Genomic DNA, 26878 nt, shown 5'->3' with positions numbered 1-26878 from the left:
TATGACCCAGTTATGATCTTTGACAGACACCGACTGCTTGTTAACTATTCTTGTTTATCTCTCTAAAAAATGTATACTATTGTTATGTCTACTCCACAAGGACCTGCTACAAGTATGTGGCTGTGGCTATGTGGCAACCTTCTTACCTCTGGAAAAACTGACTTACCATAAAACTTCAGTTAATAGCCGGGCTGGTATTTGCTTCAAAACACTGAACTCCATCGGCCTATATTTTGGACAGGCGTCTATATGGGACAGGCCTTTAAATTCCTTGCTCTGCAAAGATGGGAAATACTATCAAATTGTTTATTTAAACCAGTATGAATATTACTTGTGTAAAAATTAGGCTCTCGAATAACATATCAATTACGAATCATTCATTTGATCTCACTCCGAGAGACAGCGCATCTAGGCCAACCTCATGCACTGAGAGAGAGAGAGAGAGAGACATATCAAAATACCGGTAGCCTACCTTAGAAAGGATGAAAGCCGAAAAAAGTTTATGGCAGCTTACAAAATGTAAGGTTGAAATCTATAAATGCATTATATGAAGAATGAACTAGTTTATTGCTCCTTTATTGGCTTGTTATGGCATAGGTTCATAGTTTTTCACTGCCTATTGAGGAGGTCCACTAACTTTGTGTAACTGAGGAGTACCACTTGTAAAAATCAAACATACGTCGGGGGGCAAGAGATTAGAGTCTGTACCCCTCATACACTTTTCGATTTTCTGTGCCAACTGTCCACTCTGATTGACCCAAAATCTGCAGACTAGTGCAGACCAGCACAGACTCGGCCCGATTGTGAATCCTGGCTAAAATCGGGGCAATAGTTGTGTAGCTGAGGCAAGATATTTTAACTATTGTACATTAGAGATAAATTAGAGCTGAAAGGGGTAGAGGCCATATCCACACATTTCAGACACATTTCCATGCATCTGTCAGAGACAAGTGACAGCCAATAATCAGTTGTTTGTGAATGCTTAGGCTAAATAAATAATGATACATGGTAAGGACTAATTTCCTTCAAACTGAAATGATTCAACTCCATTCAACTTTCATTTTTAATCTTTCTTGAAACGTGTTTCAACGTGTTTATTTAAAAACAAATGTTCTCTCTCTCTGTCTCTCTCTCTCTCTCTCACACACACACACACACACACACACACACACACCATCCGTCCTCCTACCTGCCCTGCAGTGAGGGTGTGTATGTGGTGAGGGAGCCATCACGTTACATATTAGACCTCCTCCGCTCCCATCAGCTCAAACTCCGTCAGGATCGGGACTATTTGTTTCACTTTTACCGGACACCGGAACAATCCACCGGTCATGAATCGGATTTCTTTGCCCGTTTTGGTGTTGGCGCTGTTCGCGGTGAGTAGCCTATACAGCTATACAGTTGGAGTTGCGCTCTTATTTTTATTTTTATTTTTTTACAACTTTATTTACAAGTATATTCAGGTTGGAATATGGTTACATGTACTTACTGACTTATCACCCCCATCCACATCCCCCCATCCAGGGTCACACAAACAACCAAGGAGACAAAAAAAAACATTTACATTTTTGATGTGTAAATTAACCAGTTTACATATATGACAACTACATATTGTTCAGTCAAAGGATAGAGATTCAAAATAACTAATAAAAGGAGACCAGGTTTCATCACACTTTTGGCGTGATCCGTGTACAGTATATCTGACCTTCTCTAATTTCAACATTGACATCACCTCCTGAATCCACTGCATAAAGGATGGCGGCTTTTTTGCCTTCCAATTAAACAATATAAGTCGACGGGGCAGCAGAGAGGCAAATGCAATTGCATTTCTATGGTGACCAAGGAGGCCCCCCTCTGACTGGACTATCCCAAAAATGGCAGTAAGGGGGTTAGGATTCAGTGTTGTATTGCATAGAGATGAAAAACATTCAAAGATTGAGGACCAGAAGCTGCTTAGAGTTTGGCAGGACCAGAACATATGCCCTAGAGAAACCGGGGTATGATGGCACCTAGGACATTCTGGGTGGACAGACGGATACATTTTGGACAATTTATCATTGGAAAAATGCAGGCGATGAAATATTTTAAATTGTATCAGATTGAGTCTTACACAGAAAGATGAAGAGTGAATCTGTGAGATAATGGAGTCCCACAATTCATCTGAGATTTCCTCTTCTATGTCTGATTCCCAAGCAGCCTTTGTGTTGTCCCATGTAGGGGAATATATATTCTGTATCACATCGTACACTTTGGAAATTAATCCCTTGTTGTATGGATTAAGATTAAGAATGTGGTGTGTCGGGTCTTTCTGGGGGGGATTGGGGTAGGACGAAAAATATTTGGAGGCGAAGCTGCGAGTCTGAAAGTATTGAAAATAGTGACTATTTGGAATCTTATGGTCTTGACACAGAGAACTGAATGATCTGAACAAATTATCATCAAATAAGTCAATGAAGAAGACCAATCCACATCCATGCCAGGCCTTAAATGCCAAGTCTAATTGTGAAGGTGGAAAGAGATGATTGAATGTTAACGGAGAGAAACCAATTGTCTGTGTGAAACCAAAATGTTTTCTAAATTGGGTCCAGATCTTAACTGAGTTCAGCACCACAGGATTTAAATTACACTGGAGTTGCTCTCTTTGTCTGTCTTAGAAATTGTTCTGTGTAATCCTCGCTGCATATTATGGTTTCATGGAGGTTTGAGTTCTAAACATCTATTAGGCTACAAATCATAATACTCTCTTTAAAATAGTGTTAATGGTCCCTAATCTGATCTAATAAAGTCTCTAATGAAGTTATTCTCAGTGGTAGCCAATAAAAGTAGGCCTCTATCAGTGATCATCATTAGGCATCACACCAATATTAGCAAAAAATGAATAATATTTGCAGAAAGGGGTTAATTATCTACATATATGCACAGAAAATATATATCACCAGTGATATAGTGGCAAATAAAAGGAGGGTAAACTATGACCTCTATATCAATACATCACAACCACCATTATTAACAAAAAATAAATGTTTTGAAAAAAGTATTATTATTTATGCTTTTAAGTTATTATCCCATTCTCCTATGACCTACATCAGTTTGAAAGTACTGAATTTATGTTATAGTATGTCAAATTTAAGATGTACAGTACTGTGCAAAAGTCTTAGGCATATGTCAAAGAAATCCATAAAGCAAAGATGCTTTCAAAACTAATGAAATGAAAAGTTTCTGAATATCAAAAATGTACAATAAACAGCAGTCTACTGACACACTAATGCAGAAAACAAATAAACATCTAAGACTTCTAAGAAATGTATATAAAAAATCTAGGGTGCCTAAGACTTTTGCACAGTGGTAAACTCTATTCTGCAGATAAAACCGTTTATAAATATTTACCCTCACCTACATACAGTCTTATTCATGTTGACCATAATAACTCCATGGTAACACTGGTGAGGGCTTCGCTGTCTTCCTTTTCACAAGAAAGTTGAATCTTATGTTGTTGTTTCTGCAAATAAATGAGAAATATGCCAAAGGGAAGAGATCATTTCACAGTAGAAATCAAGCAACTGCGCACTCTATGTGACAAAGAATAGAATATGATGTATACATTCATACATACTACAAACAGACTGTACTAAAAAAGGCTTTATGCCCAGCCAGTTTCTCATACATGCGATGCACCTGGCAAATCAAGGTGAATCAGTTTCAGTTTTTCCTCGGTGAAAGATGTGAGGACACTCCTTTCCCAGGCCATCATGACTCATCTGTTATCCTGACAGGACATGCCCATGCAACTGCCGGCTTAGTGAAGTCTCCTAGGAGCGGTAGGGTGGGTCACACTCGCTGGGCAGAATTCTGTTTATGTCTGAGCCACAAATCTTTCTAGGAATGACAACGTAAACAACAATTTAAAAATGTCATTACGAAGTGCAAATAATAGAATTTGGATGGAGAGCTTGTGAAATTGTGATGGGCAAGCCGTCTCATTTGTGATTACTACAGCAGTATAAAATGGAGCTTTAATATTTTTCTACCCCACGATACATATTGTCACATTTTTGTATCATGATATATTCATATATCGTTCCATCCCTATACTCTACGGCAGCAAGAAGATTAAAGAGGCGTCCGTAACCGTTAGGGAAAGTGGAAATGGCGGTGACAAAAACTCAGAACAACAACAACGTCGGCCGTGGGGAAAGAGTGACAAAGGCTGCGGAGGGAATCTGAGAGTTTAGAAGAAGATTCTATCTAGTCCTTGTTATCATGAAACACATTTACATTTCTTAGGCCTTTAGCTGACACTCATATCCAGAGTCACTTACAATTAATGGTCAGTGTCTTGCTTGGCTGTTAATTGACACACTTTGGCTGTTGCAGGGATTAAACCTGTGACGTCTCAGTCTGTCTAAACCACTATCAAACCCTCCTGCAGGAGGCTGCTACCAAAATCACTGTTGAGTTGTGTGGAGTGACTTTGAAGTTTGTAAAATACTTGTAGAAAGCCACGCCAAAGGGGGGCGCTACAACATTTATTTGTTTTGGCATTTTTTATGCTTTATTTGAGAGAAAGACAGGAAGGTATGGGAGAGAGAGCGAGGGGAGGACATGCAGCAAAGGACCACGGGTCAGATTCGAACCCGGGTCGCTGCGGGAAGGCCTGAGCCAAACGGTACGCGCCCTACTCGGTGAGCCACCAGGGCACCCCAACATTGACTTGTTTGTCTATATCTCAGACACCACTGGTTAGATTTTGTTGAACCTTGGGGCCATGATGCATCTCCTCACTATGTTTCATAAGCCCTAGATAAGGATTGACACACATTGAGAACCTTTAATATGAATATAAATGAGAAAAAGTACAATATATATCAGACAATTCATGATTTTTTTTTGGTTGAAGCACTTTGGAAAAAGCACTTAGGAAGGTTGTGCAAGGAAGAGTTTAAAAGGGAAGGTAAACCCTGGTTGTTTTCTAAGGTGCCTCCCAGGATGCACCACTGTATACCTCTTCCCTGCCACAATCGCATCCCATCCCATAATAAAGCCTTAAAGCAATATTCCACTTATTTTTAACATGGGGGTTATTTGGCACTTGACCACCATGAAAACCAGAATATAAACTATTCACCAAGATCAGATGCAGCTGGACAAGTTTGTAGCATTCTGATTTTTACTTCCCATTCATTTGAATGAGGCCACGAAAATAGACTGAACACTTTTAACACATTTGTGAACAGATTCAACAACAAATGCTGCTACTGTGATTTTCAATTAACATTTGGACTTAACTTTTTAGACCGTCATTTCGCTAAATAGTATTTTTATTGATAGACAGAACATAGTGGAGGGATACCATTCAGGAAATATAGTTGCTGTTTAGGAGACCGGATCTACTTTTCGTGTAAAGCAAGGATAGAAATGCAAAATGACAAAGGACCCAAGATTGCTTTATTGCAGTGGTTTTCAAACTTTTTTCAGGTGATCCATTTTTCCTAAATGCTCATACCTTGGGACCCAAAGTGAAAGTAAAGGGGTAACACAAATATTACTCAAGTGCAAATGCAATTTTATTGTCAAAACAAGCACCTATACAGGGTTCCCCACACATATTTTGCAATTCATTTCCAAAACGTTTCACAACTTCATACTGAATTTTTATGACAGAAGCGTACTACTGTGGTGCAATATATGAAGCAACTTTTACGAATGCTATGACATAAAATAAATCGACCTGTGTAATCACTGTATCATGTATGTGCAAATATGCTGTGCAATAATTACGGTATCCTATGGTAACGGAACATCTCCGTTACATGTCTTAAAAGCAGGATCTGTTGTTGAATCTGTTCACCAACATGTTAAACGTAGTTTTCAGTCTATTTTCATGGCCTCATTTGAATAAATGGGAAGTAAAAATCCCAAAGCTACAAACTCGTCCAGCTGTATCCAATCTTGGTGATTAGTTTATATTCTGAACCAATTGCTTCGGAAAATGATTCGCTGTTTCAAAACGCTCGAAACACCACACACTGGCGACATCTGCTGGTAGAAAAAGTCCCAACACTATAAACTTGTCTTGTTGATTAGTTTATATTCTGATTTTCATGGCGGTCAAGTGCTAAATAACCCCCATGTTAACCTTTGTGTTGTCCTCGGGTCAAAAATGACCCGTTTCTGAGTTTAACGGCAGTGAAAACTGCCTAAATTAATTTTTTTCTGCATGAAATGTGATGACTTCTCCTCGAGTGATCTTACAATTAGAAAAAGTGAAACATTTACCTTTTTTATATTTTTATAAAAGCTGTACACCATCAGGGTACAAACATTGTCTTCGGGTCATTTTTGACCTGACAGTTATTAAATCAATTACAGACTAATGGGGTCATAATGTTATAAAGGTGCTTCAGTACTAGTTCACTTATCATGTATGTATGTATATTTTACAGTAAAACCATAATAAATACAGAATACCTGGACTGTGAGGTAGGGAAAAAAGTAATTCCTGAAGTTGTTGCTAATGACAGGTTGTTTCTTCATGTAAAAAGATTTTCGGTTAAAAATTAAATGAAGAGGCTTTATATTAGGAACAGTGAGAGTGCGTCATTTTTGACCCGAGGACAAGGGGAGCATACAGAATATGAAATATCACAAGGGTTAAAACTAAGTAGAATATTTCTTTAACTGATATGCGGCCTTATTTGATTTTACATATGGACTCTACGCAGATAGATTAACCACAAAATGAATGGTTCATTGTAAAGTAATGATATCTATTGTATTATGTCCCCAGGTTGTTGCTGCTGTGGTGGAGGCTAATTCCTGGGATGGTCTGGTAAGACATAGAAGGGAATGGATCATCCCTCCAGTGTCACTGGAAGAAAACGTAGACTACACCAAGAAGACGTCCATTGCGAGGGTGAGTCATTGGTCTTTGACTGTAACATCACTGCAGATTCAACATTCAGACTTGAGTCCATTGAAACAGCACTTGCATACTGTTTTAGTACTGGAGATATGCTGGAAGCAGAAATCGGTAGTATACATATATATACTTTGTGTTACTAATACTTGTGGAAGTCAGTGACTTAAAAAGTAAAAAATAAATAAATAAATCTGAGAAAAGTCAAACACTACTCCAGTATAGTTTTTAACAAACATTTATTTGAGGGAGAGCTGCTCTGGAGGCAGAAATAATGTAACTGGTTGAGTTAAACCTCAGTGGGCGGAGCCAAAGAACTACAGTTTTTCAAGAGAGTCAAGAGAGGAGGAAGCTAATATTATGAAGCCTAGCATTCTTACTACTAACTGAATGCAACTAAATGCATTTTTTTTATTATTGTTATTTAAACACAAGTAATTCACAATTGCACTATAGACAAACCAAACAATATCTTCACAATGAGCTCAACATACATTTATGGAAGCTGTGAAGGGCAACGTTTAAAAAAAAAAAAAAGTTGTACGAGACACGTATGAGATAAACTTTTCTTTTTTTTGGTTTTGACCAACACTGACCACATTTTATGTTTGTTTTTTTTTACACCTTGCTCTTCAGGGGCGCCGCAATGTACGACTTGCGACTTACCTCACATTTCCTGTAGCCTACCTTACAGTGTTCTATAGTATAAAATTATATAAAATAAACAGTTTGAATAACATTTGCTAAATGTTTGCTAAATATATATAATGAGCTCTGTCCTGTTTGGGAATGTGCTCTGATGCACGCACTTGCCTTTCTTCTGTCCTCTCCTATTGTTCTGATACACAGTCAACACACTCACACTTTATTTCTGGTAGAAAATATGTTCAAAGACCATTTTACTAATCAAACGTCCTGTCTGGAATAACTTCACCTTCCTCAGTTCATCTTCCTCCTTATCCTTTTTTTTTTTTTAACTAAAAATTCATAGTGGAGGTAGATGCCGTTAAGAATTCTATTAAAGTGCAGCTCTTTTGCTTTGGGGAAAAATGCAATCCAGCCACACTGTTATCTAGCTAAACTAATTAGCCTGGCCTGCTGCCCTTCCATGATCATGAATGAATGACAATAAGAAGTATTTCTGCCTCCAGAGCAGCTCCGTCCCAGAGAAACGTTTGACTAAAACTTCAATCTGGTGGTTTTTAGCCCCATCAGCTTGCACTCACTTCTCTACAGAAGAGGATTAGGGCCACATATGAAAAATGTATTTGAGTACTGAGTTTAAAGTCAGAATTCTGAGATTAAAGTCAGAATTCTGAGATTCCGAGATTAGTCATAATTGTGAGAAATAAGTCATAATTGTGAGAAAAAAAAAGTCATAATTCTTTGAAAAAAGTCAATTTTTTTCTGGGAATAGAGTCAGAATTCTGAGTTCAAAGTCGGAATTCAGAGATTCTGAGAAAAAACGAATAATTCTGAGTTCAGACTTTAGCCTCAGAATTGACTTTTTTCTCAGAAATCTCAGAAATCTGACTTTAAACTCAGAATCAAATAAATTTTTTCATGTGTCCCTAATTCTCTTCCGTACTCCAATCTATTCCGTGAATAGACTGAAAAAATCCCATTCACTCATCCACTTCCACCACCATACATGTAACTGTTTTCAGGTGCGATGAAAATGAATAATGGGTGATTGTTTTTCAGCCAAAATCATCAGGTCTTCTCCTCTGTGTTTCAGATCCGGTCAGATTTTGATGAAGGAGATGGAAATGTGAAATACTCCCTGAGTGGCATTGGTGCAGACAAGTTTCCCTTCCACCTGTTTGTAGTCAACCCTGACAATGGCCTGGTTCGTGTGACTGGTATTCTAGACCGCGAGACCATCCATCGGTACCATGTGCGTGTGATGTATCACAGATTCTATTTGATTCTATTCTATTCTTGTGGGATCCTATGTCATTTTTTTCTAGATAGGGGTGAATAACTCCATCTGTTTTTTATTATTGAGATATTTGGCAGCTATTTCCTGCCAATTCATTACTGCCACAGGCTTCTGGTGCATATAAAATGTACTCTATCTATATATATACTATATATTTTTAGGAAACCACACATTTTCTAAAAAAAAATCTGCACTTGCTGACAGATGACAGATCATGAAATAATAGATATGTTGGGTAATGAAAAGAGAAGTGAAAATTGTTGTGAAAAAGCAAAGTGATCAGGATGAAGATGATGTTGGTGATGATGACTGACAGCGATGATGGTGATGACTGACAGCGATGATGGTGATGACTGACAGGGATGATGATGAATATCAATGCTGTATCTTCTGGTGTTTCAGCTGTTGGGTGTTGCGACATTCAGGAATAGTTCTCTTGCGGATAAAATCAACTTACGGATCCGGGTGATAGATCAGAATGACAACCCTCCAGTGTTTGGTATCATCGAGCCCGGGGCGGTGGATGAACTCAGCCCTCCAGGTTGGTGTGTTTGCTGTCTACTTCAGGTTAGCTAGATAGTTTGCAAGCTATTGTCAAGCTATTGTCAAACTTTGTGTTTCATAGCGACAAGAATGATATAACACCCAATGTGCTCTTTGAGCTCTGTCTCTCTTTTACTAACACACACAGTTGTGCTTTGTGTTTGAGCAGGAGGAAAAAAGTATTGTGGGACTTACTGGTATCTCAGTTGGCTATCTTGGGTAAAAGCCGGCCTGGGACCTTTCTTGCATATCTTCCCCCTCTCTCTCTCTTCTGCAATCTTTGTTTCTCTCTATTCTGAAATATCCAATAAAGGGGAAAAAAATGCCCAAATGTAAACAAAAATATCACAAAAAAAAGCACCCAATGACCACTTTGTGAGTCTTGAGGTACTGCTGGAATGGTCCTTCAGGTATTGCCAGCCTTTCAATCTCATTTGTAAATGCTTTGTAAGGCATAGATAGTCCTCACTTTAGATGAGGTCACACAAAATACTTAACTAACAACTAGTAAATGCTTTCTAACTACCTGAATTAATCATGAATTGCAGTATTAATAAGTGTTTATAAAACATCTATTAACACACTCACTAACCATTAGTGCATGTCTAAATCATTATATGGATAAATGTACATCTATAAAGTTTGTCAATCATTAATTTACACTTTCTAAATGATCTTATGAACCATTAACAACTCCTAAATAACTGGTTTGTAATTGATATAATACTTAATTGAGAAATGGTGAATCTATCATTTATAAAGTATGAAAATACAATCATTAAACACATTATAGATTAGCTTATTAATCAAGAATAAAACATTTATAACTGTGTTTATGAATTACTTACTAATGTGTATTAATGTAGGAAAAATTCTTTATAAATGATGAAATAAGTATTTACTTAGAAGAATTGGGAAGATATTTCTGAAATATTCGGCGTGTCTGAACTTCCGTCGGCCATCTTGGGTGTGAGGGTTTTTAGTTGCACTTACAACTACTGGCCACTAGGTTGCAGTAGTGTCCACTGCAGTGGCTGTTATGCATCTAAACCATTAAAAAAAAAACATGCATATACAAGAAAATGGCTTTGGAATAGCTGTCCACTGTGTTGACCACTATGCGTGAGCCCCTATGTGTACAATTTGAAAAGTGTTGATTTTGGCGACTCCAGGGGTAGGATAGTGCCAAAAAGAGACAATGTCGCAAACATCTTTTCAACGTCTCAGCGGTATTTGCGATACCCCGCTCCATTCAGCTGGAGTATGTAAACAAAGTATTGCTGCAGATAACTGTAGCTCAAACATTAGTTGCTATATTATTCCTAATGACAGCATTGTACTATGAAGTAGTTTGCTATCGTGAGAATTCGGGTTAACAGATATTTGGGGGATCGCTGTCGTTGTGAACATAGCCTATCCAACATTTTACTACTCTGAGGCTATGAGCTGCAACTATTGGAAAATGCTACGCTAACAAACTACACTAAACACAAATCAAGTAACATAATCGGAGTATGGAGTTGTATTAAATGTGGCGATTACGGCAAGCTGACAGAAGGCAGGACACATGAACCTGACGGCAAATGCGGACTAAACATCGCAATTACACCCCACACACACTGGACAGTAGGAACTCCATGGTCTGTTCACTGTAAGTCACTATTATAGATCTTTCCCTTCTGTACCCCACTCTCTGTCGGCAGCCGGTTATGTACTGACAAGTGAAGCCAATTTGCTAGGTTAGGTTACATACTGTACAGCTGACTACATAAATACCGTATTTCCTCTAATATTGACCCGGGCCTTTATTTACCTCAGCTGCAGAGGGTACCAGGCCTTTATTGGAAACAGAGTTATATTAGAGACTGGCCTTTATTTCTAATTCCCTCTTTTTGATAAGTATATTTGCTCATATTTTAGTACGAAGCCTCCTTGTTTTCTGATCTGCTTCTGTTTGGGTTCGTTAGGTAGCCGTTTTTTTGTTACTGCAATGCATTACCGATAATTACCGTAATCAACAACGGCACGCTCCAGAGACTTCCGCCGGCAGAGCCATCTTGTGGCATACTGCCATCTTGTGGCACTTGTACGTTACTACAAACTACAGTTACATTATATAACAGGCACAAGAATGAATCGTACCCCGTGACACAGAGAATGAACAGACTGAAAGCAGCACAGACTAAACCAATTTTCTCTGCGTTGGCCTAATTTTTCTACTGGCAAACTTTTATGGTATCAAAATTAATTGGAGGATGATATAATCAGATTCAAATTCTGCACGTAGGGGCTTTAAGGGAGTCATTCCTATGTTCCCAGGGTCCTATGTTCCAAGGGTCCTATGTTCCCCAGAATTATATGGCACATAATAGGAACATGACAAAGGGTCCTATGTTCCCAGGGTCCTATGTTCCCCAGCTCTATATAGCACATAATGGGAACCTAAAAAAGATGTTCCCCAGCTCTGTATTCGCTTAATATGGCTAGTTAGGGTTAGGGTTAGGGTTAGGGTTAGGGTTAAACATAGGACCCTGGGATAATAGGACCCTGGGAGAGCACACATGTAGAACTGGGGAACATAGGACCCTGGGAACATAGATTTTAAGGAGTGCCTGCCAGATATAAAGTGCTGGATGGATCGGTCCTGCTTCTTTCAGTTGAAGAGCATTGCAAAAATGAGGTCCTTCTTATCTGTTGCTGGCTTAGTGAAGGTTATCCATGCCTACACATCTCATCTCGCTCTCAATCCCTCTCCCGTCTGCAGCTAAAATGTTGCCGAAAGGCTTTTAACCAGTACCAAGGGTTGGGACCATGCCACACCCATTTTAGCTTCCCTCCACTGGCATTGGCTGCCTATTAGATACCAAATTGATTTTAAGATTTTATTCATAACATTCAAGGCACTATGTAGACCACCCCTTAGCGATATGTCTGATCTTTTAACCCCTTATGAGCCAAACCGCAGCCTGAGGTCCTTGGGCAGGGCATTTCTTACTGTCCCCAAATCAATTTATATGCTGTTTCTATTTTACTGTGTTCTTTCTGTACTGCACTTGCTGTATATTTAGTCTTGAGTGAAGCACTTGTAACTATGTTTTGATAGGTGCTATATAAATAAAGTTATTATTATTGTTCATCATAGTTAAGAAGAGTACAGTATCAAGGTTGATGACTACTTCACTTGTTGCTGTTTTTATAGGTACCTTCATTCTGAAAGTCACAGCGTCCGATTTAGATGAGCCATGGAATGAGAACTCTCGGATCGCCTATACCATCGTGGACCAGCAACCACCAGGAGAACACATGTTCAGGATCACCAGGGATGGAGAGATCCGTGTCAAACAGCCCACACTGGACAGAGAGGTATTGACTATGAATACCGGGCCAATGTTGGACATTTATTAAAAAACAGCTATCAGCCAGTTAGTGGCTGTGTTTCTATGCACAAAAAAATATGTTCTTAAGGTGAGGCACCATAGGTGAATAGGAAAAATATTATTAATATTAATAATTTTTTATTGTATTTTGGTATAATTTATGAAACTACAGCAGCTATAAATTTGTAGTATTTCAAAATTGAGCATTCCAGTCAGTATGACCAATAACCAGCTTACTCCATGCATGTAAACATAGCCAGTGTTGTCCACCTCTGGTTGTCTATGGGAAGCCCTTAACCTGAATTGATTCTAATGTGACAAATTGATGGAATTCAAAAAAGCATGCATGAATATGTTTTATTAGTAGTAGTATTAGTAGTAGTAGTAGCAGTATTTGTGTAGATGTTTTGTGTCCCATGGGCTGCTTCAGAGGCCTTTCCACTATGATGAGACTAAAATTCTAGGGGGAAACACTGAAAACTGCTGTTTTCTATTTCAGCTCCATGACACATATATTCTGACGGTGAAAGGTCAGGACATGAACGGCAAACCAGAGGGAAACACTGGAACCGGCACTGTTACCATTTCCATCCGAGATGTGAATGACAACCTCCCCACTCTGGAGAAAGATGAGGTAGTTATGTTTGATATAACACTGATATAACAACATATTATATATGGATGCATATAGAAATGGATTCCCTGTAGAGTTTTAGAGTTGCATGGTTTAAATGCTGTTTCCTTTGGAGGAAAAAACATTATGTGACATATGCTAATCTAATGTATATATCACATATTATAAACAAAGAAATAAAACTATTTTTGTGAGGGGTGAATGGCCTCAAACAGCATTTAGACACTAAAACATTGGTATTAGTATGTCTTGGGTGTACTAGTTAGCTCAGAGTATGTTTCTGCATGAAATATGAGAAAAGTACAGCATAGGAAAAAAGAAAATAGATATTATAACCACAAATGTGTTCTTGTGGCATAAACAAATCCAAGTCCAGGCACGTGCTGGTTTGAAAGGTAAAAAGGAGAGGGGGATACGATTTTAAAAACACACCCAGGCATATTGGCCTGTATAGCTTCATCAGGGTTTTGCAACTCTTGCATAGTTTTGTAGTCAGGTTGTGATTTTCGTTTAGTACTGCATAAGGACCCTATTATAGTTAGCTCATGACATGTTTTACCTGCAGTATGTGAGCAGCATTAAGGAGAACACAGAGGGTGTGGAGGTGATGAGGATCAGAGCAGAGGACCTGGACATGAAGGACACAGAAAACTGGGAAGCTGTCTTTGATATCGTCAAAGGCAACGAGGCTGGCTACTTCAGCATCAAGACAGACCCCAAGACCAACGAAGGCATCCTAATGCTTGACAAGGTGCTGCTGAATTAGCAACCTGAGAATTATTGAGAATTCTATTAAAAAAATCTATATCTTAAAAAAATGTCATAAAATGCAAATAATATGTTCCATGCACACTAAGTGAAAGAAATCTGTTTCTCCACCATGAAAGGATTATGTGAGAGTAGCATATAGGAAGTAATGGTTAAGTTCCCAACTTATGCCAAAACGTTTTTTGGTACTTAACCATGACCAAAATCTTACCCTAACCATAACCAATTGGTTTTAGTTGCCTAACATTAACCAAAGTTTTAGTTGCCTAACGTTACACCTAACCTTAACCAAAATTGTTAACTTGCCTGAACTTAATCATTAGCTAACCTTTTCATGTGACAAACATGTGAAAATGGTGTGTTCAATTTGTGTTCTTGTCACATAATCTAATTTGTGGTGGAGGAACGTAATGTTCACATAATTTGTATCCACAAAATGTAATCTGCATTTCAGAGTTCATGCTCATTTCACTGTATTGACAAACACACAAATGGCGGGACACAAGCGATCAGTAATATTTTGTGTTTGTATATCGAATATGTAAGAGTATGTAAGAGTTTTCTTCTTTTTGTGTGCCATTCCCCAGGCTGTGGATTATGAGGATGTGAAGGATCTCGAACTAGGACTGGCTGTGAGGAACAAAGTTGAACCATATAATCCTGATGCACCTGGAGCTGGGTCAATTATTGGATTAGGAGGAGCATGGTGTGGAGTTGGAACTGGGATTCCACCAACTGGAACATCAAGTGGGACCACCAACTATAAAATCTATCCAATCGAAATCAATGTGGTGAACGAGCCTGAGGGGCCACGTTTCGACCCCAAGGTCAAAGCAATTCCCATCTCAGAGGGAGGCCAGACCGTCAACATTAATGAGGTTATTGGTAGCTACCCAGCACTGGATGGAGATACCTTGAAACCAGCTGAGGATGTCAGGTCAGTGCATGCACATACACACAAAATCCCTTTATAGAGGATAATACTCACTGTAGGTTTAATTTACAATACATGAAACAATTGACAGTTTATTTCCGCTGTAGGTATGCCAAGGGCTTTGATCCTGGCAACTGGCTGACCATCGACCCAAAGACGGCTGAGATTAAGCTCAACAAGGTGCCTGACAGAGAGTCTCCATTGCTGGTCAATGGGACATATTTTGCTAACGTGCTCTGCATGACAGAAGGTAAAATCTTCCACTATGTGCTCTGCTCCATACCTGATACATTTCAGAATACTCTTATTAGAACAGAGTGGTTCCAAGTAAAGTAAATGGCTTAGGAAAGTAAAAGGAATGCCTCATCAGACAAAAAGTTGAATGCTTGATTTTATCACTTGCCATCAGCCAAACGCTGGTACATTTTGGCTTTGGCCGAGAAGTCTATCAATTCTACCATACACTTTGGCAGGTTGGGCCCTATTTAAAGGATCTGTAGCGCATGGTCTAAAGCGCATTTAGGGCGTGTCCATGTCCACTTTTGGTAGTTAAACAGCACACAATCTGGGCGCAAAGTAAGGCGCAAGGTGCAAAGGGGTTGTACTAAGTCCCTTAATTAACCATAGGTGTGTTTTGGGTGTAACATGAACTCAACCAATCATTGTGTCATCTCCCATTCCCTTTAAAAGCCAGGTGCGCTTGCACCTTGGCCCATTGCTATTTAAATGGCGGATCACTCAGCTTTTGTCTGGACTACAGGCTTCTGCAGCCAAGCAAAGACCAGCAGACCGCATCAGTAACCTAATGTAGCCTGTAGGGAAAAACACGACAGCCTACTTCAAAACTTCATCTTTGGAAAAAAAACATTGCAACGAAATCAGCATCTGTGTATATTTAATATATTGAAGTAATGGCTACGCCTCCGTTTTCCCATATATATTGTATTTTAGAAATTCAGAATTTCTAAAATACAGTATATACGGGGAATACAATATATATTGTATTTTAGAAATTCTGAATTTGTATTTTAGAAATTCTGAATTTCTAAAATACAATATATATGGGGAAACTGAGGCGTAGGCATACTTTACATGGAGTTTTGATGGAGTTAGTCAGTGGAAGAAAGGAGGAGAAGGAGAGGGAGAGACTTCACATCTGTCTACTAACGCCCTGTAGCCTGTCATAGTGGTGTAATTTGTGGGTATGTTGCATAGAGAAAATTGAAAAAAATGTATTTTGGTACAATACTCGTTTTTTAGAATTCTGAAAAGGCCTTTACTATTTTGCATGGTAACGTTGTGTGTGTGTGTTTGAGAGAGAGAGAGAGAGAGAGAGAGAGAGACGCATCTTAATAATGCGCCCTTTAAATAGCAGGAAAATACTCCGTCATTGATTTTAGACCACGTTTTTGTTGGTCAATGGCGCAATCGCATTCCACTGCCTCACGATAGCAATGCGCCAACAATGCGCCTGACCACACCTCATTTTAAGACCAACACGCCCATGGGCGCAAAGATGGGCGCAAGTACATTTGCTATTTAAACAACATGGGCGCTGGGAGTGAAAATGACAACTGCGTCGGTCGGAAACTAGCAATGACACTTGCGCTGTGCTTTGCGCCGCTTTGCACCGGGTGTAAGATAGGGCCCATTGTCTTCAATTACTATTTTCTATTCTAAAACAATGTTGGCCACAATCAAATTACCACTGTGGCCAGTCGTTAGTAACGTTAGTTTCATGCCCTGATGAGTACCAATTGTTAGCAGCAGAGAGCAGCATAGTTTAAAGGAATAATGGTAGATTGTCTCATTGGCCAACTTAGCTGTTAAAACATAGAGACCAAAATTATCCATGTTGACATGTCCTCTTTTCTGTATTTCCCTTTACAGACATGCCCTCTAAAACAGCCACCGGCACCATAGCCATCCAGGTGGAAGACTTTAATGACCACTGCCCCACCCTGACCAGTAACGTCCAGACTATGTGTACTACTGCTGACACTGTCACTGTGAGCGCTGAGGATGAAGATGCATTCCCCAATTCAGCTCCCTTCAGCTTCTACATCGTCGCAGAGGGCACCAAGGGCAAATGGGTTGTGGAGCATCTTAATGGTGAGGAGAACGCTAATAGCAATAATAATAATAATCTTTATTTATACAGTGATTTCCAAAAGAGTTACAAACTGCTTTAGAAATGGATTTAAAAAACAAGCAGATAAAATTGAGAGCAAAGGCAATGAAAGAAAGGTAAGAAATACAGAGTAAGGCAAAAACATACATACATAAAAGCAAGTCTATAAAAGTGAGTTTTAAGAAGTGATTTAAAAGGTGACAGATTTAGCAGCCTTAAGCCCAGGCAAGTTGATCCAATGTCTAGGAGCTCTGATGTCAAAGAACAGCCAATAGGAACCTCTTGTTTGTAATCTAGACTTTGGAAAAGCCAATAGGAATCTGACCTCAGAAAAAATAACTATAGAGCACTGCGTATTAGAGTACTACACTCAGCCACTTCCAGCTGAATACCATGTGATTGTGCTGTTGCCAACAGAAAACTCTGCCATCTTGAGGGCCCAGGAGTCCATGTGGCCTGGTTCCTATGAGGTGGCGCTGGAGGTGGAGGACCAGCAGGGATTTGCCTGTCCAGATGTGCAGAAGGTCAAGGTGGAAGTTTGCGCCTGTGAGGAAGGGAAGGTTTGCGGAGTGCGAGGCGCTAGCAGTAGGAAAGGAGCCGAGTTAGGAGCTGCAGCCATCGGACTGATCTTCCTGGGCCTGCTGATGCTACTGCGTGAGTATGATGTGACATTCATCCTGATGAAGGCCCACATGGCCAAAGGACTAAAACCTTTAGTCCTTTGACCATGTTTGACTAAGAACTTATGTTGAGTCCAAGTCAACTCCGAAACCATGTCCAGTCAAGTTTGGGTCAAAACTAGGGCCAAAGCGGGTCGAGGCCAAGTCAAAATAGAGATCAGAACAAACCTATTCAAGACTTAGACCAAAATAGTCAATAAACAGTGTACACATCTTTCCAAATATCAAGATACTGCTTAAGGAGTTTCTTAACAACAGAGATGTAGATCTCTATTTGCAGGAGCTCTGTATTGTACCTTTCAACATCCAACTAATCATGTATAGGATTTTGACAAAGCAATGTATAGAAGTCTGTATAGACGTTTGTGGGGAGAAAATAAAAAAAAGGTGGACCAGGTGGAGAAAAACGTATCTTTGACAATTTTTAGGTAGGTGGAAAAAGTCGAGTCAATATCCAATAGTGAGGAGAACCAAGACAAGTCTGAGTCAGCATAGGCAGGAGACCGAGACAAGTCCAAGACTTAAGAAAAGTGGTCTGGAGACTGGACTACAGCCCTGGACTAAAGTATTAGTAGTGTTAAAGTATTCTGTGTCTGTTTTTTAATCTGTGCTCTGTTGTAACCACATGGGATAAAGAAGGCTGAGGGGACAAAGAAAAGAAGCAGATTGTGGAAAGGGATGGGTGAAAACAATTAGATGATTGTATAAGGTTTTTCGACACGAATGGCCCCAGGAATTTGTGCAAGGGACCTTCTGAAAAGATTGTTATTTTTAGATATGGTATTTGGCCTGGCCAGTAGGTGGCAGTAGCCAGAGCTGGTGACCAGCCCAAGAGTTTGTTCTGTCCGACACGCTGAAAAATATTAGAAATATTAAAACATGCACCAGACATTAATTATACACATTGTCCATTCACCATAGAGCCAGAATGGCCCAACCATGACTAGACACACATAGTCTTGTTACACTGGCATAATTGTGAAGTGGAGAGATACCAGTAAAGAAAACAAGAAAGAGAATAGTCTGTCATTCTAGTTCAAGTTCTTTATTGTCACATGCACAGAGAAAAACTGTTCATCAGTCTAATGGCCTGGGGGAAGAAACTGTCCCATAGTTTGGTGGTTTAACACCTCACCCTCTGGTGGTACCTTCTGCCAGATGGCATGAGTGTAAAGAGTTTGTGGAGGGGGTAGGTAGTATCCTTGATGATGCTGTGGGCTCTTCTGCGAACTCTTGTGTCACAAATGTCCTGTAGTGATGGGAGGTCCTTTCTCGTGATGTTCTAGGCCGACTCTCTGGTGGGCCTTGCGGTCACGGGCCAAGCAGCTCCCATACCACACTCACCCCTTTTCCACCAAATTAGCTCTGGTTCTTGAACCAGTTCCGTTCAGGATTCTTGGAACCTTGGTGCTATCTAGCGAACCAGCCCACATTTCCACCAGTTTTGAGCGGAACCATTGTAATCAAGGATGCATCATCAACGGAGGGCGTTGCACAATGCACACTGGAAGTAAACAGTAGTAGCAAGATGGCGGATCGCATTGATTACCTGGGAGCTTTTGTTCTGTTATTATACCTGTAGAATATGACACGCCCACTGATGTCGTCACGGTTCGCACTTGAAAACCTGCTATTTTTTGGTTCCAGCTGGGAACCAACTTTTCGGGTTCCGAACCAATTTATTTTTGGTCAAAATGCTCCGAATGGTTCAAAATTAGGTGCGCGAACCGGAACGGAACCCGTTCTATGTTGGTGGAAAAGGGGTATAAGAGATGCAGCTTGTGACACATCCTCTCTTTATACTATCTAATAGTAAAAATACTAGTGAAATTCCCCCATCACACCACTGAGCTAAAGTAGACACAGTCAATCAATCGGGCTCTGCACATATGCTTGAGTGCAGCCAATTCTCTTTGATTCTTTCTGCTAGTTCCAATAATTCCCAGATGGCAGCCAGTTTCTGTAACAAATGGGATGTAAACAAGAGCAACGGCCAATTATCTCCTTTGTTTGTGTAATATATCAGTAAACATACAGAGACATCATCTTAGCTTGCACACTCAAGTTTTATATTCAACAGGGTGCCCCGGGAGACAAATGCCCTACCACATAAACAAGTGTAATAATATAATAACAACACAAGAGGGGGAACTTAAACCACCAACTGTCCTCTGCAACATCTCCCCTTTTCTAGTAAAACACCCATTGTCTTTGTATTTTTTTTTAGTGTAGCTTCACATCTTCACAATTTCATGAAGTCCATATTACATTTGACCCTCTCTCTATGTTTCTTTACCAAGTCCACAGAAACTGAACCTAACCCTGGACACTGAACTAGAGGGCAAGTCTGTATGTTGCATTCACTAGCCTGCCACTGCGTGTTTGGTCATGTTCTCTATGTGTCAGGCTGGGTGTGTGTGCGTGTGTGTGTTGGGGACGTGAGATGCTTGGGAGATACATTTAATCAAACTGATCATTTGGCAATAGATGCAATTGTACATATACGTAGGCAACATTTGAAATCAGTTCTCAACCCAAACTGGAAAAAATATTTCTTGCAGCACTGAGGTTTTCAGGTGTACAAGCCATATGTTTTTGGGGGTTTTTTTGGAGCATGTGCTATTTCATAGCACAAGCTCTACAATGTAAATATTGTGTTTTTTTATGTTCATTAAAAATAACATGGTCTTTCTTATCAAATTGATTTTTATTGACATATAGTAATTATAGAAAAATGGTTAAGAGGATAAGAGTGTGTATTGGGTGATGAACCGAACCTTATGTTATCTGGGGACAGTTTGAGGACCAACATGACAACAATTAAACTTTTTTTCTACAGTCTTTAGAAGCTATAACTGTGGCAAATACCCAAATTAAATTATCAGCTGTTGATTTTACAATGGTTCTTTATGGGGAAACTAGTTTTAGCTAGCTGCCGCCGGGGCACTGCAACTACGTCACCAGAATGACATAGGCACTGGCATCGGAAGTCAGCAAAGGACCACTAGGGGTCCCTGAACCACAGTTTGGGGATCACTGAGTTATACTGAAACTTTTTGTTGTGTCCACAGTCATCCTTCTGTTGGTGTACTTCTGTCGTCGTCGTGGGGCTGAGGGTCTGCCATGGGAAAATACTGAGATGTCCTCTGACACCAAATCACACCTCATTGCCTAGCTACTCATTGCCCACTGAGGGTCAGGGCGAGAACACAGTAGGACCAAAAGCTTTAATTTACCACATGTGATGTCAATGTTATACACTTGTGTATATTGATATGTTGCTCTGTTTTCCTTGCAAACAGAATTGCCTTCAGGACAAAAAATGTTGAAGTCTTGTTACAAATCTCCCAGCAACCGTGTCTGGCACCATCATGGAGGTCCATTAGAGAATTGGCTGTGGGCTTATAACAACCAGGCTAGAAAAAGAGAGATACCTGTAAAAGATTGTTGTGTGAGTGTGAAATGAATAGTGTGTTCGGGTAGGTTTGTTTCCAAATTTACATTACTGTGACACAGTAAACTATATTTTCTTTAGCCCTAGGCTCTACTCCAAAACACTCGAGAAGGGTCACCTCAGTCAACCTGAGCAAATAGTTGATTTTTGGCTTTATTTTTGGCTAGCTAACTAGCCATCAGACTGACTAAGCCAGTAGTTCTCAACGTGGGGTCCGGGGACCACCAGGGGTCCTTGAGGGGGTTCCAGGGGGCCCCCAGCAACTTGATGAACTGTTAAACTTTTCCATTATTTCATTTACAACAAGTTAACACAATTAGAGAATGTAGAGGAATGATTATTTTAGTCATAGTTTCACTGTTATCTCTCTACCTATAATACAGATAGTCATGGAATTCTGGACAAAATCATCTAAAATATTCTCAGATTTGGGTCTGAGAGACAAAATCTCATCAAATGGAGCTCTGTGGCCCTAATGTGGACTAAATTAGGGGTACATGATATAATATAATGTTACATGGGACTGCTAGCCACTACTAACACTAGCGTCTACTTGTTACATTAGCTAGTGTACAAATCACATGTGTTTACAACAAGACGGCTGTTAACTGACCAAATACTATGGTTAGCTAGCTTACAAGCTGACATTATCTAAACACAAAATTAATCAGATGTTTCAATGGTGAAATGAACAATTCCCAGTCAAAAACAGCACACAGATTAACAGAGTCTTTTCAGCTCTGTTGAGATGACCAAGTGGTATGCTTAGAAACATGATCAGCCATTCACAGCCACTGTTGTCCAAGGGCTGAAGACCTTCCATATGACTGCCAGAGCGTGCGTTATGTCACCTTAAAGTCACAATGAAAAAAAAACAAAGACTTTTCATCTTTTTAGCTCATTCTAATTATCATACCATGCACCTATTTGACAATTCATGGCAAAAAAAAATGTCAAAAACCTTATTCTAGTGTATTTTTATATCAAAATCTCATTAGTTTTACTTCCTGGAAAACAGAACATCTTTAGTGGTGACTTCATTGTGTATCAGGAGGTGTACATAAAAAATTCCAACCAATAAAACCATGGCAGTCATGGTGGGTTTGAACGGGTCTTCCACCACAATGAGCACAGTCCCTGGCCACTACAAGGTGGCGATGCAGGAGAAAAGAGTGGTGACCACCGAGAAAGTCACTGAATGAGGCGTTGGCAAAACAACAGATATTATTATACGGCTTTGTTGAATACTCGATTCTGATTGGTCAATTACGGCATTCTACGGTCTGTTATTTCTGAATAGCAGACCGCTGCTATGGACGCAGTTCTGATCATAGACTCTGGAGGACCACGTCCAATCATATCAATCCGCAGAAGCAATCCGGTAAATTTAACAACGTCAGCTTATTCGCGATACCCTGTGGCAAAAAAACGTCAGCTTTCCGTTACTCCATCAGAAAACACCATGGAAGATTTTTCAAATTTTTTCTAATTTTAATATATTTGGAGAGCACAAAACTTTCGATTCATGGGAAATGGCTGAACCGTCCCCAGTAAAGAAGGGTAAGAAGGCTACAGAGTTTACGTGGCTATGGACGCAGTTCCAACAGTAGAATCTAAAGGACTATTTTTTGTAGCGGAAGCAATAAAATCATTTTTAAATCAATAAAATCATTTTTAAATCAATATTTTCTGTCAAATTATTGATTTCTTAAGTAAGTAGCCGTGTAATAAGCGGGATAATGTACCATTCAGGGTGATTCAAGACTGCATCAGCTAACCTGTAATGCATCACCCTCTCAGGGTTTATTTCGCAATAATGACCCGCTCACTGTATATTATCCCTTACATAGCAAATGCCTGAGCAAAAGAAAGCAACAGGGAAGATAACTTGTTCAGATGTGTCTTGCAGCCATGTGAAAGCTGTTATATTTTATGTTCTGAAGGCAATCCCTCAATTATTTTGACGAGTGACTTAAATAAAACTGTACATGTTTCAGCTTATTGGTAGAGGGCCTGTTGCAGCATATTGACTAGGAATGAAGCCTCATGTGCCTGCATGTATACACTGTTAAATTTCATGAGAGTTTAGCCAACCCTAACTCTTACAACCTCTGCATTAGTGCACATTTGTATGGCTTGTTGTTTCACTCCTCATTTATACGTTTTTTTCTTCATCTAAGCTTGTTTACAGATGCAAAGTCCACAATATTACCTACTTTGTTGCTTTTTAAAGAAAGATACTTATTGCTTGTATGTATTAATGGTTTATGATTTCAGGAGTTGAGTTAAATCTCAAGATTATTTGGCACTGATTTTGTTATCAACACTCGGTACCATTGTATGCCTGAGCATCCTGGAAGGGGGATCCCTTTCTTTTTTTGAGGTTGTTCTCATTGAGGATCTACGGTTGCTCGAGGGAGGGGGGGGGGTCATTTTAATTTATTGCTTTCATAATGTGGGCGTTATGAAGCCCTTTGACACTTAAATTTTTATAAGGGTTATACAGATAAACTTGACTTGGCTTGCTATTATACCCAAGGGATAAACCAATAAGCCAGACAAATGTTTAACGAAATTTAACAAAAACTATACAAGCAATTATACTGGTCATGCATACATTATGCTCTCTTGCACTGCGTTTTCTGGTGACCGTGCTTGATCTAAACATGCAGTGTTCATTACAAAACTAAATCCACTCCCTAATTAAGATTTAATGGTTCCCAATGGGTTGATCAGTTGTATACACTCCAGTACTTTAAAACAGACAAAATGTTTTATCTTTACACTGTGCAATATGTGCTGTTTTTTCTTTCCTTGTGTTGTGCATACATGATCATGTCTCAATTTAGGGCTGCAACTAACGATTATTTTCATTGTCGATTAATGTGTCAATTATTTTCTCGATTAATCGATTAGTTGTTTGGTCTATAAAATGTCAGAAAATGGTGAAAAATGTGGATCAGTGTTTCCCAAAGCCCAAGATGACGTCCTCAAATGTCTTGTTTTGTCCACAACCCAAAGATATTCAGTTTACTGTCATAGAGGAGGAAAGAAAGCAGAAAATATTCACATTTAAGAAGCTGGAATGAGAGAATTCTGACTTATATTTCTTACAAAATTACTCAAACCGATTAATCGATTATCAAAATAGTTGGCGATTAATTTAATAGTTGACAACTAATAGATTAATCGATTAATCGTTGCAGCTCTATCTCAAATGCTAGAAATGGGTGCAGTGACATTTTATGTTATTTAACGCACTTGTGAAACACGGGTTCATTTATTATCATACACGTGTACATTACATTTATTATTAGATCATTTAATTCTGTAATGCACTGGAATACATTTTGGCATAATGTTGGGTTTGCTTCAAAGATATCTATGAGAAATGTATAAGTGATATTTATGGGTTTTTTTTGTTTTTTTTGTTTTTGCATACTAGACTACTGGGACACTGAAAAGAAAAACCCTGTAAAACCTTGTATTGTTCACTACTTCAATAAAGGGTTGTTTTGTACATAATACTTTTGGTCAACATGCATTTGTGTTTGTGTGCGTGTCTGCATAATAATACAGGACAGTATACATATACATACTGTATGTATATAAAAGCCTTGTAACTTGGCTCAGTCAAATGTCATATTTGATTATGTCATATTTGATTATGGTATTTGGCAGTAAGGACCTACCCTAGAGTAATGAAGAAGATCAGGACAGGGCATGCACAGCAGTGACTATACATTCTCATATCACATTGAACATGGCTAATGCAGCTCCCAGTATTGAAGCTACTTCAGAAAAAGAAAAAAAGACAAGTTTTATATTTCACTGCATGTTACATTACAATATTACTTTCTTTTGAGAGTAATGGGGTATATTACGATCCACATTACTTGCGAGTTACTTTTGAAAACAAAAGATGAGTGTTTGTCATCCATTAATGCAGTCATATACACACATCAGGCCAAAACATTTTTATTATTTTCCAGTTCTTGAGGAGGATCTACTGCCCCGCAACTCTACTGGATGCTTTTTATGAGTTATACAAGCTGTATAGATCAGTGGTTCTCAATGTGGGGTCCGGGGACCACCAGGGGTCCTTGAGGGGGTTCCAGGGGGTCCCCAGCAAAATGATGAATTGTTAAACTTCACCATTATTTCATTAACAAGAAGTGAACATGCTTAGAGAATGTAGAAGAATGACTGTTTTGATCATAGTTTCACTGTTATTTCTCTACCTACAACACAGATAGTCATGGAATTCTGGACAAAATCATATTTAACAATAAAACTATTCTCAGATTGGGGTCCAAGAGGGAAACAAAAATGGCCAAATGGGGGTCCGTGGCTCTAATGTGGACTAAATTAGGGTCCTTGACATGAAAAAGGTTGAGAATCACTGGTATAGATTATAAATAATGAGGATAGATATATCTGTATACGGAATTTATATTGTTTTTTGACTATAATGTCTAGAGTAAAGGCTTTTTGAGGCAATGGAGATGGCAATGGTTTTCAGTGATAAGGAGCTCATATGGCTCATCGAGGATAAAGTCTAACATGTCTCGTCAAGACAGCTGGATACGAGTTCAAGTTTGTCTCATGATATAGCCCTATATCATAAGAGAGACGGATACACTGAGTAATCAGAGATCCTGCCAGGGGCCTGATGTAAAATTCTATAACTCTCCTATGACTTTCCATATTAAAGTCAGAGTGCTGAAAACCACCATCTAGTGTAATAAAGTTGGAAAACTGATTTGCGGTTGTCTTTCCACAGTCCGTGCTGTAAACATCTTATCCAGAATGCTCTGTGCATGTAAACACACAAACTCTGACCATATTTACCATTGAGTGGCATTATTAATACACTGCAAAAAATATTAAGGCAATTCAACTTAAAAACATAAGTTTCCTTGTTGTCTTAAAATTGTGAGTTGACTGGAGTAGTACTGAATAGTTAGGTGAAAGATCATTAGTTAGTTGTTCTAGCACTGGAAGAACTGGTCCCCACCGACTTCAGTTGTTTTGGAGAAGGCTGCTATGGAGTTGTGCTGGCAACCTCCCTGTGTGTTATATGGACAAACTTCACCTGTGTTTCAACTGGCATGAGGAGGAGTAGATGATGACAGAATTTTCATTTTTGGGTGAACTATTCCTTTAATGTAGATAGGAAAATTATGTATTTGTTTTACAAGTCATTTGTTGAATCTGTACTTACTTTTTCTATGATTGCTTGGTATGGTAACCTTAACATCAGGGACAAAAACCACCTGAGCTATATTGTGAAGGTGGCTGGTAAGGTGTCTGGTGTCCCAAAGACCCCCCTGACAACTGTCTTTGACCAGGTGGTTCTCCGCAAGGCACAAACCACCTCCTTCACTTTCAGTTTGAAACTCTTCCCTCAGGCCGTAGATTTAGAGTACCCCGGTTCAAATGCAATAGGAGTTGTGATAAACAGTTGAAAGATAAAATTAAAGCTATTTTGAGATCAAA

The 26878-nt window shown here is 39.2% G+C and overlaps 1 protein-coding gene across 1 annotated transcript in view; it reads left to right on the top strand.

Annotated features, from left to right (window-relative positions):
- Positions 1-1197: 1197 nt before the first annotated feature.
- Positions 1198-26878, top strand: part of LOC139659242 (desmoglein-2.1-like) — a 63162-nt gene continuing 37481 nt past the window's right edge. Inside the window, exons 1-12 of the mRNA XM_071537457.1 lie at positions 1198-1376; positions 6788-6913; positions 8655-8813; positions 9261-9399; positions 12601-12764; positions 13278-13412; positions 13978-14163; positions 14768-14832; positions 14917-15117; positions 15222-15364; positions 17005-17226; positions 17663-17899. Coding sequence (XP_071393558.1) covers positions 1332-1376; positions 6788-6913; positions 8655-8813; positions 9261-9399; positions 12601-12764; positions 13278-13412; positions 13978-14163; positions 14768-14832; positions 14917-15117; positions 15222-15364; positions 17005-17226; positions 17663-17899 — 1822 coding nt within the window. The 5' untranslated portion in view covers positions 1198-1331. The remainder of the gene's footprint in view (positions 1377-6787; positions 6914-8654; positions 8814-9260; positions 9400-12600; positions 12765-13277; positions 13413-13977; positions 14164-14767; positions 14833-14916; positions 15118-15221; positions 15365-17004; positions 17227-17662; positions 17900-26878) is intronic.

The sequence above is a fragment of the Centroberyx affinis genome, unplaced genomic scaffold (genome assembly GCF_046629955.1).
Source record: "Centroberyx affinis isolate AG114_WGS23_722 - 3 ecotype Tasmania unplaced genomic scaffold, CSIRO-AGI_Caff_v1 ptg003050l_1, whole genome shotgun sequence".
Taxonomy (NCBI): domain Eukaryota; kingdom Metazoa; phylum Chordata; class Actinopteri; order Beryciformes; family Berycidae; genus Centroberyx; species Centroberyx affinis.
Note: the sequence above shows the minus strand (reverse complement) of the source record. Positions and strands in the feature narration are given on the sequence as shown.